Source organism: Panthera leo, chromosome F3, assembly GCF_018350215.1.
Source record: "Panthera leo isolate Ple1 chromosome F3, P.leo_Ple1_pat1.1, whole genome shotgun sequence".
Taxonomy (NCBI): Eukaryota; Metazoa; Chordata; class Mammalia; order Carnivora; family Felidae; genus Panthera; species Panthera leo.
The window spans coordinates 62,581,290-62,599,154 of NC_056696.1; the positions used below are offsets into that span (position 1 = coordinate 62,581,290).

A 17,865-nucleotide genomic window follows, 5' to 3' on the forward strand; every position below is an offset into this window, starting at 1 on the left:
GGATATCGTTAAGGTTCATTGCAACTCAAATAGCCCAGGACGCTAGTTGCCTAGGTCCAAAGAACTCACTGGGGTGTAGGATTGATGCTGGAAACAACAAAACCACAGTGATGAACCTAAAACTACAGGAGTCTATAGGAGAAGAAATTCCTCCTCTCAGAATCCCAACCCTTTAATGTCTTTGTCCCTCCCCCGAAAGTAGGAACATTCTAGACACCAAAGGAGGACTCCCCCACCCCAGGGTTCTGAATTGCTAGTAAGCTTCCTGCCTCCTATGAAGGGAGAATGCGGAACGGAAACAGGAAGCCCCAACACTGCCCTGCCCTGGCTCTGTCCTGTGCATCCTGAATGCCTGGGTTGCCTGTTAGGGAAAAGAGCTGTTTCTCCCTCTTCCAGGTAAAAGCACTTCTCACAGGCCAAGTCAGAGGGTGGGGCCAACTGCCTTTGTGCTCCTCACAGACAGCAACTGTCTGGTTGGTTGGCTGAGTCTTCCGGACCTCAGACCCCTGGGCTTGGTGTCCAGGATAATCAGGTCACTTCTACTCGTCCTCCTCCCTCGAAATCCCGAAGATTCTGGGCCCTGACTGACCACTGAAGGAGAAGCCTGGAGGCGTCTAACCTGGCCAGGTGATCAAACCGCTGTTATAACCCAGACTATTCTTATACTTCATTGTGGCGTCTAGAGATGTCCCTTTGTCCTGGAGGTACTCTCAGGCTCTCCTGTTAAGTCCAGTCGCCCCACCCAAGGATCTACAAGAGGATGAAAAGGCTGCCCCTTTGGGTCTCTCACTCAGCACCCTCCACCAGGCAGCCCCCCATGTTCCTCCCCGTCCCTTCTGGCCATTGCATACATGCTATTTCTTCTTCCTGAAAGGCTTCTTCTTAGACCCACCTCCAGAGGAAAAAAATTGCCCAACAAAAAGCTTCTTGTACTATGAAACTCCTACAGATTAGGCTGGGGCAGGCTTTGTGTACCCAACCTGTCACTAGGGGGCATTTTAGGGTACGTGTGTGTGTGTGCATGTGTGTGTGTGTATACACACTGATATATATATGTATATATCAGCTATCTTCTTTGTGCTTAACCTCAAAGGCGAGGTTCTTCCAAAGTTCAGATTTTAGAACCCCAAGCCTGAGAAGTGCCAGGGACCTGGGGACAAGTGGATTTTCTTACAAAGAACAGCCATGCAAGATCAGAGACCCTGCTTCCAAGTCCAAAGCCCATCCATATCTTCCAGTATAGGTGGTAAAGCTCCCACACCATAAAATCACAGTAAGTTTGTGACAGAAAGGCTCTCACAGATCACCTAATCCAACATCACCTTACTACAGGTGAAAGGATTAAGGAAATACGAAGAGAAATACAATGGCAGGTGTAATGTCACATAACTAATTAAAGACCAAGCCAGGATCATAACCAGGTTTTTCCTCAGAATCACTTTCTAAGTGAGTTAAATACTATTTTCTTGTCTTTCTTTTTTCTTTTATTTGAGAGAGAGCATGAGCAGGGGAGGGGCAGAGGGAAAGGGAGAGAGAGAATGTTAAGCAGGCTCCACACCCAGCATGGAGCCCAATGCAGGCTCGATCCCACGACCCTGGGCTCATGACCTGAGCCAAAATCAAGCGTCAGATATTCAACCGATTAAGCCACCTGGGCAGCCCAATGAGTTAAATACTATTTTCTAAGTAAACTGCAAATCATTCGGCAGAATATTCTAACAATGTCCACATCATTTGTTGATTTGTAGAAATGTTTTTCACAAATTGTTGGTATGATTGTTTGATGGAGACTAGCTAACTGATCTCCTGAGCCATGATTGTGACAGAGGAAACTGCCTCAACCTCTTCCAATGAACTTCCATTGAATCGACAGTCATCCGGTCCCTGTCCCTGGTGCACGGTTACAATGGGAAGCTGGCGAGGCATGCTGTCCACACTTCAGAACTGTGTACATACTCCTGCGTGTCAGTATTTCCTGGGTGGACCCGTAGAGCCTACACTGCAGCCCCCAGTGACAACGCCACCTTGAAGCCTGCCATTACTGGAAATGCCACTATTACTACCTTTCTCCCTACCTGCTTGGCTGCCACTGTCAAAGCTCTGGTGCTTTAGGGCAGTGGGCCAACGGCCTCCCTGCCATCATGTCATGACCTACTACCTATAGGTCTTACGTAAAGTACTACCCGGGAGCCTCCATGGCGTGACACCAGCAGCCATGATGAAATCTCCACAACGGGCTTAAACTAATGAGTTGGTTGTAGACTTTATATTAATTAAATTTAATGTTTAGCCCAGTTGCTATTTGCCAGCCAACATTTTATATCAAATACTCTATTAAAATATGTGTCGATATTTTAAGATCTGTTTACAACCCAGTTCTCCCGACTTACATCCAAGATGGCATCTATTTATACCATGGGACCAACCTGTGGGGAAAACCTACCTGGCCAAGAATTTTCGTCTTTCAGTAGAAACCAATAAGGACTTCTGAAAAGTCATCCATAAATCAACATGCGTTTATTATGTATCTACTCTACATTCATCAGTGTGCAGGCCCTAGGACTCCACAGACCCCAAGATTTGTGCCTCGATCCTTTAACACTGATTACCGTTTCTCGTTGCTGGTCTCTAGCTTAACTTGGTAAAACAGAAGAAATGGTAGAGAGAAGGATTAGTTCTTCAACATACCTCAAATATTCTATGTTCTATAAAGATCTTTGCAAGTCAAGACATTTCTTCCTTTCTCCCTGGGAGAAAGAGGCAACAGAAGGGTCACTTGGGTGGCTCAGTTGGTTAAGTCTCTGACTTTTGATTTCGGCTTAGGTCATGATCTCACAGTTCACGAGTCCAAACCCTGCGTAGGGCTCTGCGCTGATGGTGTGGAGCATGCTTGGGATTCTCTCTCTCTCTCTCTCTCTCTCTCTCCCTTTCTCTCTGGTTCTCTCTCTCTCTCCCAAAATAAATAAAAAAACTTAAAAAAAAAAGAGCCAATAGAAATGGTTGGCACCAGGAATATGGGGAAAATGTTTTAATGATAACTGCTTTCTGTCTTCACACAGCTCATTCCCTGCCACAGGGCTATAACAATGCTCTCGAACACAGAACACTAGCTCTTTTGGTTCATTCATCAAAATGTCCTCATATCATCCTAGTCTCTGTGAATGTGCCTGGAACGAAAACACGCTACCATTCTGTGCACACATAGTGACCCTTCCTTGGAGACCAAATCAGGGAGATGACCATTTGCTTGTTCAATGTAGCAGGAAGCAACCACACTTCAACGGGGTGGGAGGAATACAGAGGAGAGAAATGAAGGAACGGTGTTCAAGTTCAGATCTGAGGTGAACCAACTAAGCTTATTACAAGAAAGTAATAAGGCGCTGGGTTTATTAAAACAAGAAATCCTTGATTTTAAGGTGTTTTGATTATATTTCCTTTTCAGGTATAAAGAATATCCCACAGAGACAGAATTCTAGTTAGGAGAAGAGGGTGAGGATTTTCACAATGTACCCTCATGCTATATGAAGAGGACAAAAGAAAAATGTCCTCAAAAATCCATATACAACACGGAGCAGCAGAACTTTCATACATTACCGTGGGATGGGCAAATTGGTAAAATCTCTTTGGAAAACTCTGGTAATGTGTAGAAAAACATACTGTATGTAACATATAACTCAGTAACTCCACTTCCAGGTATATGCCCCCAAAAAGCTGAATACACACTTCTACCAAAAGACCTTTACAAGAATGATTATAGCAGATTTATTCGTGATGGGCCCAAACTGGAAACAATCCAAATTCCCATCCACAGTAGACTGGATAAATAAAATATTCAAACGAAGTAATATCACACAACAATGAAAACAAACAGTTGCCAACTGCATGCAGAAGGGTGGATGAGTATCATGAACAAAATATTGAATGAAAGAAGCCAGATACGAAATAGTATTTATGCATCATCTGCTTCCATTTATATAAAGTATAAAAACAGGCAAAATTAATCTATATTGTTATAAAGCAGGATAATGATTACCCTTGGAGTGAGGGTGAGAAGAAGTGACTGAAAAGGAGCATGAGGAGAGCTACTGAAATCTGCTAAACCTCTGTTTCTTAATCTGGATGCTGCTTAGATGGATGTATTCAGTTTGTAAAATTCATCACATTGAGCACTTATACTAAGTATAAGGATATATGTATACTTTCTTATATTTATATTTGTGCCAACATGGAAAAAAAAATGACTCCAATCCTTTACCCTTCCCTGTATTCAGGCCATCCCCATGTGATTTTTTTATGCCATCCCACTCTGACTCAGGGCTTGGCCATGTGACTTGCTTTGGCCAATAAGATCTCAGCGAATGTGACTAAAGCATTGGCTTGGAAAATGCTGCACATTTCTGCTTCTGCTCTTGCTCCTGTGCAATTTCCATTAAAACATATCCATGCTAGTCTGCTAGAGGAGAGAACAGCCAAGCTGCCCAGTCGTCAGAGCCAAGGCCATCCTAGATGAACCAATAACCAGCTGACTCCCAGATAGGTGCATGAAACCAGAGATCAGAAGAATACTTCAACCAAGCCCAGACTGGATCACCAACTTTACGTAAGTTGTTAAGAGGCATTACTCCGGTAATAGACAAGTGATAAAATTGTGTACTTCAATTTAAAGTTAAAATATACATGCAATTTTCCCCAATGTTTATAGCAGCGCTATCAACAATAGCCAAAGTATGGAAACATCCCAAACATCCATTGATGGATGAATGGATAAAGAAGGTGTGGCTTATAGATACAATGGAGTATTACTCGGCAATCAAAAAGAATGAAATCTTGCCATTTGCAACCACATGGATGGAACCGGAGGGCATTATGCTAAGTGAATTAGTCAGAGAAAGACAAATATCATATGACTTCACTCATATGATGGAATTTAAGATACACTCATATGGAGGAATTTAAGATACAAAATAGATGAACAGAAGGGAAGGGAAGCAAAGATAATATAAAAACAGGGAGGGGGACAAAACAGAAGAGACTCTTAAATATGGAGAATAAACAGAGGGTTGCTGGAGGGGGTGTGGGAGGGGGGATGGGCTAAATGGGTAAGGGGCATTAAGGAATCTACTCCTGAAATCACTGTTGTACTATGTGCTAACTAACTTGGATGTAAATTTAAAAATTAAGTAATTAATTAATTAAAAAAATAAAAATAAAATAAAATATATATATAGAGAGACACACATACAATTGTTTTAAAAAGTTGGGGAAAACTAAAAGATTTCTCTGGACACATCTATATTTGAGTATGGCCACACCTGATAGGAAAGAAAGACTGCCTGAGATCCCATAAGACCAGGGTCCCAGAAGCACAACATGACATCCAAGTAAAACATAGGCCTAAACCAGCCAAAAATAACTGGAAACCCAACCTGTGGAAGTTCTCCAAGTCATCTAAAAATTCTTTCCTGTTTCCAAGAAGATGCAGAAGTAAACAAATGCTTCTTCCACCTCCCATTTTTTAAAATTCCCATTTACTTCACTCTAGTTTATATCAAGAGCCCTTTCACAACAGCCAAGATGTTATATAGACAGAGGATATTAGTTTCTGTTTCTGCTTTAGACAAGTTTCATCATGAAAGGGAAGGAAGGAAGGAAGGAAGGAAGGAAGGAAGGAAGGAAGGAAGAAGGAGAAGGAGGGAAGAAGAGAGGGAGGGAGGAAGGAAAGGGAGGGAGGGAGGGAGGGAGGAAGGAAGGAAGGAAGGAAGGGAGGGAGGGAGGAAGGAAGGAAGGAAGGAAGGAAGAAAGGAGGGGAGGGAGGGAGGGAGGAAGGAAGGAAGGAATAAGGGGAAAAGATGACCCTTTGGATACCCTTGGCAGGGCCTTTGCCAAGATGAACATTGATGGACTTGAGTGTTCGGCTGGTCTTCTAGCATGTGGCTGAGCAATGGCCGTGTTACCTGGATTAACCTGAGCTTTTGCAGAACTCAAGATGGACAGCAGCAGGAGTAGCATCAAGGGTATTCTGGGAATCGAAGTCATCTCAGAAGATGGTGTCGGAACTGGAGCCTGCAGCCCACCAAAATGCAAGCAAACGAGAAAGAGGAGAGGAGAGGAGTGAGACAGATACTATCAAAATGAATGGATACAATTTGTACTATTATGTTTGGGTTCTTACAGCCTTTATTTCTATATTTAGGACTTCAAGTCACAGACTTGGAGAGTCTTGTGGGACATTCAATAATCACATAATGTAAGAATTTCCAAACTCAGATCATGAAATTACAATTACCAAAACTATAGGCAAGTAACAAAGTTTTACTAAGATTAATACTTACCCACATTGTGAACGGTGATAATCTAAAACTTACATTTATGAAGTCCTCACAATTTTGATGTTGATTCCAATATTAAACCAAGAAAAAAATATATATATGGGGAATATTTACAGATACATACATATATACAGGTTAGTATATACACATGCATCTCTTTGCTGTATAAGCTGAGAGGGCCTAAAAGCCAAACACCACAATAGCAACAAGTATGCCTAGTGCCCAGATCTTGGTTTTTAATACCATTCTCCAATAAAAGGAGTCAGAGTTCCTTGGAGAAGTGGCTGATCCCAGGCCTGGGTCAGGATATATACAATATGAGCCTGGAGAATCTTTTAGTGGCAGAAATCAAGAAAGTATACATCCCCCCAAGTGATGGGGATATATCAACAGGACACAGGAACCAACTGAAAGAGTTCTCAGTGGTCAAAGCTGGAAGAATTTGAGCAACAGAATAAATAAAGTAATATTGGACTACAACCCAAGGAATAAAATAAATATCTACAAGTCCATGTTGATATAAATAAATGACTGAATAAGCAAAAGGGGGAGAACAGAAAATCTTCCCATTCAAAAGAATTCTAAATAATTTATGTAGATACTCTGCTTTTAAGGGGGTGGCACATAATCCCTCCCCTTAGGGTGAACTGCACACAGTGACCTTCTCCCAAATAGTCCAGTATGGAAATGGAGGAAGTAGTTTTTCAGTAGAGGAACTTGACAAATGCTACCTCAAGCCAGGTGACGGACATTAACATCACCTTTGATAAGTCATACTGTTAATATATACCCTGGATATGATATGATGAGAATGGCACAGGATAGCCTCTGTGGTCTTCCTCCTAAAAACTCATTACCTCAGACTAATCATGAGAAAAACATCAGTTCAGTCCCATTTTAGGGACATTCTACAAAATTCCTATTGAATAATCCTCTAAGCTATCAAGATCACAAAAGACAAGAAAGTCTAAGAAACTGTCACAGCTAAGGGAGCCTAAGGAGGCACGACAACTAACTGTAAAGTGGCATCCTGGATGATGATCCTGGAATAGATAAAGGACATAGGGGAAAACTGAGGAAATCTGAATGAAGGATAGACTTTAGTTCATTATAATGTATCAACATTGGTTCATTAACTATGACAAAGCTACTGTACTAATGTAGGATGTTAATAATAGGGGAAACTGGGTATTGGGTAAATAGGAATTCTATGTACTATCTTTGCATTGACTCTGCAAGTATGAAATTGTTCTAGAATAAAAATTGTACTAAAAAGGTTCTGCCAGGTAACACTAATCATCAACCAAACCAACAATGGACCCATTGTTATAAATAATATGCAATACATAATTACAAAGGAAGACAAAATCCCATTAAGCTGGGGTGATTACAGAAGGCTTCATGGAGAAATCTGACCTGATCAGGCTCTTGAATGATGAGTAGGATTTTAATGGGCTATAATGGGAATGGAGTAAATAAAGGGGGAACATAGCCAAGACACCTGTTGAGGAAGCAGAAACTTTCTATGATGTTTTCTAGGTGATAGAACTCTCACCTGCCCTCCTCAATAAACAAGTAGGAAAAGAAAGGAAGGAAGGAAGGAAGGAAGGAAGGAAGGAAGGAAGGAAGAGAGAGAAAGAAAGAAAGAAAGAAAGAAAGAAAGAAAGAAAGGAAGGAAGGAAGGAAGAAAGAAAGAAAGAAAGAAAGAAAGAAAGAAAGAAAGAAAGAGGGAAGGAAAGGCAGATATTCAAATGCTTGAAGAGTTGAAGAGGATGAAGCCAAAACGAATCAAGGACAAAAGACTAAAGTGGCCTTCTGGTGGGGGTCAGGGGTGGGTGATCCACAGACCACAAAATGGTGATAAGCGTGGTTTCATGGAATTGATTTGGATGGGGTAAAATATGTGTCTCAGTGTGCGTAGTCACTGCCAGCAGCAGAAACACTGTGTTTTCATAAAGGAGTCCCCAAACTAATATGCCCAGAGAAAGGAAGACATGGGCAGATCTTGGAGACATTGGTCATAGCTATAATCTAGCACTAGCCATGACCATGGTCCAGGATGTCCTTCCACAAAGACCCAAGTTTCTTGTGCACAACCACTCAGCCTTGTCAGCACTGCCTTGACTAACCACTCTCTCCTTTGGTAGAAGAGTCCCACAATTCTCTCCTGGGGCACCTTTCTCATGAGTTGTTGGCCATAACCTCTCCCCTCTATAACCCTCCCCAGCAGTTCCCTCTACAAGGAATGTCTTATACCTCATTCCCTTAACCAAAACATACGCTGATTTTGCCTCTATTAGATCCTCCATGGCATAGTTATAAAAAAAATCCATTTAGTCATTACCTTCAAAATGGCTCATTCTTGTATCTCCAAAAGAATACTTTCCATTTTGTATAAAGCATGCACTCAAAAATGGTTTTCAACTGAACTACACAGCACTTACTAGACGCTCAAAACTATCTGACTGACTTCCCTTTTGGAAACTGTTACTTGAGGGTTTCAGGCTGTGAATCTCCAGAACAAGTGATTATTTCTACTTTGCTGGCTTCAAATTAGGGTGTCAGCAGCTAACGAACACAGAAGAACCATTAACAAACTCAGAGGTATGGTAACTACAGTGTGTATATCTAACGTGGGCCAAAGACGCTCTCATGTAATATTCGCAGTAACCCAATGAGGTTGTTTTTCATCAACAAGGTAACTGAGCGGGAAGAGAGTAAAACTGATCTGATTACACAGTTGACAGGTGCTCACGTGAACCCAGAGTTTGTATCACTCCAACATCCACATGGGTTTTGTTGTTACTGTTTGTTTTGTCTTTGTCTGTCATTATACTGCACTCCCCTTTGATCTGGCCTCGCCTACAAGACCCAAGCTATTCTCCTGCTTCTGCCTCATGGCCTCTGCCGGGATACTTCAGGCTCTCTTTGTCCAGATCAACCCTCTGTTCAACGGTCACTTCCTCTGTGGAAACCTCTCTGGCCCTCTTCCTTGTTACATGCTCTGAAAGCTTTTCATTATTTGTCTACATAGAAGTGATCCCAGTTTCTGATCATATATTCATTGCTGTAGGGTCTTCCCCATCCCCTCCATAAACTCGATGTTTATTTTACTCGCCATTGCGTTCTGCACACCCACCAGAGTGCTGGGTAAATATTTGCAGAGGGAATTAATGATTGCCTTGAGCCATATATTCAGTGATTACATCTGGCCACACTCAATTCCACACCCTAAACAGAAGTGTACCCAAGACTTATTATAAGCCTACATCACCCTATTCTGCACCTTTGAATGAGTTTCTCCGAGGGTTCCGGATTTAAGCAATGTGACATGTGAACAGAACCCACAAACATACAGAGAAGAACTTCAAGGAGGTAGAAAGGCCCTTTCCTATCCATTTCTTTGGTTGATAGTACAAATTCCCCTGACAATTTATTCAATCTTTGAAAATAAAGCTCAAAATGCAAATATCCCTGGCCAAGCAGTATTCTTTCATTCGTTTTTTTCAGTAACTATTCTCTATGTGTCTACTAGGTGCTGTTCCACGTGCTGTAAAAGGCAGCTTGGAGCTGTCATCATGGAGCTTGTAATGCACAAGCAGACAAGTAAATAAATAAGAAATCCAAAGAGATGTATGTGTCATGAAGAAAATAAAATGGGGTGATGCGACAGAGAGTGAATGCGGGCTATTTCAGGCAAGGTGGTCAGGAAAGGCCTCTCTGAGTATGGGATTGGCACAGAAACATATAAGGAGAACAATGAAGAGAAGAGGCAACCCAGAAAAGACTCATATGAATGGGAACTTACTATTTTATAAAAGGGGCACTTAAAATCAGTGAAACAGGGGTGCCTGGGTGGCTCAGTCAGTTAAGTGTCCAACTTTGACTCAGGTCATGAACCCACAGTCTGTGAGTACGAGTGCTGTGTCCAGCTCTATGCCAACAGCTTAGAGCCTGGAGCCTGCTTCAGATTCTGTGTCTCCCTCTCTCTCTGCCCCTTCCCTGCTCATGCTCTCTCTCTGTCTCTCAAAAATAAATGTTAAAAAAATTTTTTTTAAATAAAATAAAATCAGTGAAACAGTTCATTTGTTTTCAAAAACAAATAAAAGTATATCCACAGCCTACACATGAAAAAAGAGAATTCCCAAAATGCAAAAAGAGAACTATCAAAGTATTTCAAGAAAATATAAGGGCATTTGCTAGGAGCTAAAGGTAAGGAAGGACTGCACAAGTGAGATGTAGAAAACAAAATCCAAAAATGATAAAATTTTCCATCAAAATTTTAAATGCCTTTGAGACCAAAAGCATCAACAGATAAACAATAGGCTAAGATAAATTTTGGAGTTTTATAACAATATAGTTTCTGGTATAAATATAGATCTATAGATCATTTTTCGAAAACCACTATAAAAGTGGGCCAAGCAGGGCCACCTAGGTGGCTCGGTCAGTTAAGCATCAGACTTCGGCTCAGGTCATGATCTCCCAGTTGGTGAGTTTGAACCCCACATCGGGCTTGCTACTATGAACACAGAGTCCGCTTCTGATCCTCTGTCCCTCTCGCTCTCTGCCCCACCCACCGCAGAAGTCAATAAACATTAAAAAATAAATAAAATAAAACATTGTTCTAAAAAATGCATATGCCTTATGATCCTTATATTTCCCTTATTATTAGTTACCTTAGAGAAAGACCTAGGTATCTGCCTAACGAGGTACGCACAAAGAAGTGCTTTGCAATATTTCCTCAAATTTTATTTTATTGGGGTAAGAACACTTCACGAAAGATCTACTCTCTTAACAAATTTTTAAGTATTCAATACATTATTGTTGACTGTGGGTACAATGTTGGGCATCGAATTTCTAGAACTTATTCATCTTGCTCAACCTTAACTTTATTTCCCCCTCCCCTCATCCCCTGGCAACCACCATTGCACTCTTTCATTAGATAAATGTGACTATTTTAGGTACCTAATATAGTGGAATTAGGCAGTATTTGTCCTTCTGTGACTGGTTTATTTCGCTTAACATAATGTCCTCAAGGTTCCTCGATGCTGACTATTACAGAATGTCCTTCTTTTCAAAGGATGAATAATATTCCACTGTGTACATATACCACATTTTTCTATTCATTCACATATATATGGATAGATATCTAGATTGTTTCCACATCTAGTGCTGCAATGAACATGGGAAAGCTAATTCCTCTTCAAGACCCTGATTTCAATTCTTTGGAGAAAATACCTAGAAGTGGATTATATGGTAGTCCTATTTTTAATTTTTTACTGAACCCCCATGCTATTTTCCATAGAGGTTGTGGCTAACCTATCTTCGAGAAGGATGCCAAGAATACACAGAGGGGAAAGGATAGTCTCTTCAACAAATGGCATTGGGAAAACCGGACACCCATATGTCAAAGAATGGAATTGGACCATTATCTTACACCACACACAAAGATCAACTCAAAATGGATTAAAGACTTGAATGTAAGACCTGAAACTTTAAGACTCCTCGAAGAAAACATACAGGAAAAGCTTCAGGACATTGGTCTTGGCAATGATTTCACAGATATGACAAATGCACAGGGAACAACAACAGAAACAAACAAGCAGGATTACACCAAACTAAAAAGCTTCTGCACGGTAAAGGAAGCCATCAACAGAGTGAAAAGGCAGCCTATACAATGGGAGAAAATATTTGTCAGCCATACATCTGATAAAGGATTCACATTCAAAATATATAAGAAACTACTACAACTCAATAACAAAAAACCAATAACCTGATTTTAAAATGGGTTAAGGACTTGAATAGACATTTCTCCAAAGAAGACATACAAATGGTCAACAGATATATGGGGTGGGGGGGGGGAATGCTTAACATCACTAATCATCAGGGGAATGCAAATCAAAACCACAATGAGGTATCACTTCACACCTGTCAGGTGGCTATTATCAAAAAAACAAAAACAAAAACAAGGACAATGTAGGCAAGGATGTGAAGACACTGTTGGCGCTATATATTTTTTTTATTAACAAAAACTTGGGGAAATTTCTATGAATAGGAGAATGCTATAGATGATGGTATATTCCTACTGTGAAATACTATGCAAGACTTTAAAAGTCTGAGCTGGATAGGCGTCCATGACTACTTTTGGATGAACAAACAGGTTGTAAGATTTATGTAAAGCATGCTATGTACCTTTGTGGATAAGTGCACACACACACACACACACACACACACACACACACACACACACACGCATACATGTATGTATACACAAAAGATTGAGAAGGGTAAACACCGTGCTAATAACAAGCTTCACTCTAGTGCTCGCTCTGGTGCTCAGATAAGAGGGTGAGTGGGGACAGAGCAAGGAGCTTCAGGAGACAAGGCTGGTAACAGTAGTTCCCTCAGAGATTGGAGTGCTTGGCAGAGGAGACCAGGAATGGTGATCAAAAGGAAACTCTAGACTTGTTTGTTGTGTTGATTCTTAAGAAGGAAAATATGTTCCTTGTTACTGCCTTTTACATTGGTTTTTCCGACAAAAACCAATTTCCTGGGGGCAGTCTATCAGAAGCTGGAGGATGCTTTCCAACCAACCGTGCATATCCCAGAGGTTAGAGGTACATGGAGAACTTGTCTTGTATCTGAAGAATCACTTGTGGGATTGAGACATACTATTGGTTGGTACATCTTATACATGAATAAAGTAGGCAAACAACAACAACAACAACAGTAGCAGTTGAGAATTGCCGCTTAGACATTATTTTGTTGTTTTGGAACACTTGTACTTCCGTGGATGCTTATGGATGCATTACTAGTGGGCCTTACAACAATTCTAAGGAGAAAGATTACCACTGTCCTTTACGAAGAAGGAAAGTAAGGACCTAAGTCACTTTACCCACAACCTACGTAGACCTACATGCTCAGAGTTGGCACGTTGACCCATCTGTCATGCCGGACCCTGAGTCATTTAAGGTCAAAATATATGTCATTTAACGTCAAAGACCTTGTTTATCTCTATATCAAAATCAGGTTCACTCTGACTTGCCTGGGTCACAAAACTAGAAAGAGTTAAGAATCAATTTCAGTTGCTCTGACTCTAAGGCCAGTGTTTCTTCACTCACAACCCAATACTTTTCCAAGGAATATCAATGGACAGGTAGCCCAGAGAGAATGTGTCCCTTGTAATAAAAAACCCACACTTCCTTCTTCTCAGTGAAAATCCCCTCCCCTCCCCAGGCCAAGCTGGATGAACACTCCAAACTGACTGCAACGAGAGCCGTGGCTCAGGACTTCCCGGGCCTGCTAGGAGACAGGTAGCTGTCCATCTCAGGACCACCCACATCAGGATCTGGACAGGCTGCGGGTCAAAGCCATCAGGAAAACCAGCAAGTAAATGGAGGGCAGAGGGGAGTGCGGCAGCCACAACTAGAAATAAGCAAGAATTAAAAAAATAACACAAGAATCTAGAAGGTCAAATGTCTTACAAATTATCTGGGTAATTGAGCAAATTGAGGCTTCCTAAAGCCTCTTTCTGAAACGTAGTCCGGGCCACACCATGGTGGCAAAGCAAGTCGTACTCGCTGCCTGACACCATCCCATCCTGCGGACGGTTCACACGCCGAGGGCTCACTCCTGGTCAGCCCCAAGTCTCCTGTGGCTCTAGGTCATACACACCTGAGGACAACCACACTCCCCTTCTCCAACTGCCTTGAACATCAGACTGTTTCCCTAGTAACAGGCTCTATTCTAGTGCCCAAATAAGATGGTAGGTGAGGGTGGAGTGTGGAAATGATTTGGGGGCTGCTGAGTGAGAAAGGGTGGGAGCAAGTTCAACTCTCTCCCTCCACACTGGTGGCACAACAGCCTTTCAGGGCTCCAGAGCACGAGCCCTACACCGTGTCTCTTTTTTTACTACAGAAATGAAAACACATGATAGGTAGGTAGGTAGATAGATAGATAGACAGATAGATGATTGATAGGTAGATAGATATATAGATGGATGATAGATAGATAATAGATAATAGATGATAGATAGATAATAGATGATAGATAGATGATAGACATCAAAATTTAGATGACACATATTTAGATATAAACTGAAACACTTTTAGAAATGTAGCTATAATAGTTCACTGAATTTATTTGGGGGAAAAGTACCATCATTTCCTGTGATGATATGGAAAGTAGGCAGAGCAAGCCTGCCTTTGTCCCCCAAGTCTGAATATGAGCACAAACCATCTTTCTCTCTGACGCAGAACTAGAGGTACACCCCACTTTAAGAAATGCCTGTAGTTGCCAAACTCATACGTTGTGAAATGTTCATCCGCATTACAGAAGAATTCTTTGCACCACCCCAAAGAGCCAGGTACCTTTGAATAACAAGTTTCCATGTGGCACGATTAAAATAACATTCAGCACACAGGAATGTTCCACCTACTTAACTGGACTCATAAATCACTGAGCAGGGGTCCACATCACAAACTAGTTCTTCACTTTATACAATGATCTAGTGCCCGGGTCCTTCGAGTAGCAAATCCCTCCGGGACATTCAAACTATGATTCGATATACTTGAATCCAGGTCATAATCAAGTGTTCAGGGATACGGCCTGAGCACAGAGCAAGAAGGGTCATTCTCCCCAGACAGTCCGTCCTCCCAGATCCCAAAGCTGGAGACAATCTGAGGTGACCGCCCCTCTGGCGAAAAATAAAAAGTCACAGATTTCCGGCAGACATCTTCACACTGAGTCCGTGACAGGGTCCAACAAGGAAGTGCCTGCCTTCCTGGAAAGTTATCTATGCCTCCAGCCTTGGCCCCTCTACCTAAAGACAGGCCTTCCCTTCCGGAAAGGGTGGGGGTCTGACAAGGCAGAGACAGGAATGGGAAGTGAGATAAAAGCACTCGGTCGAGTGGGAGCAGACACACGAGGCGTGGTGTGGGCCCAGCTGTGCACCTGCATGTGTTGAAGATCAGGGCCTGGCGGGGAGACAAAAACCCACTTGCTTTAGGGCCGTCCATTTTCACTCGGGGGACCCTCAGGGCCCTGGGTCCTCCCTGCTGACTCATTTTCATTTCAGATTCAACAAATGGAAAGAGCAATCTTCGCACTGTTTAATACTCAGCAAACAAAGATGCAGAAATGAGCTTGGTTTTGGCAAGAGACAGGCCCCCAAACACACGCGTGTGAGCACACATGCACGCGTGCACACACACACACACACACACACACACACACACACACCCTGGCCAACCTGGTGTTATCTGGCTCCCCAAGACTTGCTAGAGTCTTTCTCACTCCCACCCTTTCCTCTGGGAGTCCCCACCTCGTGCTTCTCCAAATACATCCCTGCAGTGCTAAGCCAAAGGCCCCCCAGTGGCCCGATCCCGTGTTTACACACGGGACATGCTCCCGACGACCCGAGGTAACCCTCACGGCTCGCAGGCCACGCTCCTGCCTTTGTTAGAAGAGCACTGTGCTCCCCTCCAGCTCACTCCTTGGGTCGTAAAACAGAGACAACTCGAGTCTGTCGTAGAGTAGAGGCAGAGGGGGAAAGGCCAGGTGGCCATCTCATCCTTTCTCCCCACCTCCCCCTACCCCCCTCCCCCTCACACCTGGGGAGAGGAGAGCTGCCAGGGACGGAGTGGGGCACAGGACACTGACGTGTGCCATCACTTTGATGTCACTTTCTATATCATTAGCATGAGGGATGTCAGATCGAATGCCTTCACGCCATCAGCAGGAGGAAGGAGAGTAAATACAGAGTGAAGGCAGGGCATTTTCCAAACACAGAAAGACCCATGAGAGGCTCTAAAACCCTGTACCCCTGGGCCTGCTGAGTCCTTGGGCAGTTGGCCCAGCCTCTCTGAGCTCCAGTAATCCCTGGCTCTTCATTTAGATAGATCACGGGTACCCCCGGCTTCCATGGTCCTGCACTTGAACATCTTTCCCACCCAGCCTCCAATTCCTTCCCCCGCCCACCCTCTGTCCCAGGCTCCTCATGGCCCCAGCTCATGTGCCAGGGAGCAGAGGGCGGCCTGTACGCGTTCCTGGGCACAGGAAAGTCGGCAGGAGGGACTCGGGTCACAGGGGGTTGGAAGTTATGAAAGAAAGGCACTAGTCCTCAAAATTACACATGCACAACAATGGAAGCTTAGGGGACCGGAGAGCTCACCCGTCTCAAACTCTCTGGTTAAAGGTGAGTAAAGTAAGGTAGCCTGAACAGCCAAGCAGCCTCGTCACAGGCAAACGCTGGTCAGAGGCTATACCCGGGGCCCTGGCCCTCCACACTGGCTCTGTTCTGTCACACAGCCTCTCCTGGCCCTACGTCCTGTTTTTCCTTCCTAAAACTCTGAGCACACACACCTTCCTCAGGCCCTGTCTGTCCCAGATAACTGGTCTCCTTAAACCAGAGTGAAGTTACTGGGAAAATCTCTGCGGTGGCTTTGCCACCGTCTCCCAGTGAGGCCTGGTAGCTTATCTCCCATCTCTTGAACGGGCTCGGGCAAGTGTCTTGCCTCCAACAAAGTGAATGCAGGAAAAGTGATAGTTATGGAGCTTCAGAGCTTGGTCCACAAAGGGGATACACCGCCACTTGGCTCCCTCTCTCTTAGAGCCCTTGCCCTGGGAAGTCCAGGCCACACGGAGAAGCCACAACCTGCTGGTATCCAGGCTGCTCGTCCTAGCTGAGGTCCCAGCAGACAGCAGGGTCAGCTAGTGGAGTGAGCGAGGAGGGCTGGCAGGTGACTCAAGCCCCAGCTACTGTCTGCTGCAAACACAGGAGAGACCCGGAGCCAGAACAGCCCGGCTGAGCCTCGTCCCCTCGGGGGCACGAGCGATAATGATACCGTGGCGGTCCGTCTGAGCTGTGAGGTGACTACGCAGTAAGAAGAGACTAGAACAACCTCCCTGAGTAAGGACTCACCTCCCACAAACGTTAAGTACTGGTTTGGGAATGTGGCCTGGTTTTTACTTGTTACCCATCTTTCCATTGCCTCCCATGCCTACAGTGAAGAGTTGGGCCACATAGTAAAGGGGTCACATGGGGAATAACGGTAAACAAGAGATACATCCCTCTCCTTAATCCCAGAAGTCATGTTCAAGAGGATAAAAGCCTGGAGGGCTCAACGGTGAATCTGGGAGCAGCACCTGAGTCAGTGGGTCACCCCTTCCTGTGGCCCCTGGGCCCCTGAGAATCCCCAGCTCTGCCTCCAACCCCCCTGGTGGCTCCTTCTGAGTCACCTTGTCAAGGCCACACTTGCTGAGTCTGCATCCTGTCTCCTCCTCCACCGGCTGTGTGGACCTGGCCCCACACCTGAGCCCTGGCGCCCGTTTCCTCAGCTGCAAGATGAGGGTAAGAATGGCACCCACAGAGGGACGTGTGGATGGAATGAGTTATCGCCAAGAAGTGCGTAGAACAGGGCCCGGCTCCGAAATGTTCATGGTTATCTGTATTTCTGTCTTACTCTTGCTGTGCATATGCATCATCTCCTCAATAGATCTGCAAGTTAGAGGCAAAAAGCATACCTCCCTCATCCAC

The 17,865-nt window shown here is 43.7% G+C and overlaps 1 protein-coding gene across 4 annotated transcripts in view; it reads right to left on the reverse strand.

Moving 5' to 3' along the window:
* DDR2 (discoidin domain receptor tyrosine kinase 2) overlaps window positions 1–17,865 on the reverse strand; it is a 154,151-nt gene that overhangs the window by 56,395 nt on the left and 79,891 nt on the right. For all 4 annotated transcript variants that reach the window (XM_042925071.1, XM_042925070.1, XM_042925072.1 and 1 more), the window contains one exon: window positions 5,955–6,063. In XM_042925071.1, coding sequence (XP_042781005.1) covers window positions 5,955–6,036 — 82 coding nt within the window. In that variant the 5' untranslated portion in view covers window positions 6,037–6,063. The remainder of the gene's footprint in view (window positions 1–5,954; window positions 6,064–17,865) is intronic.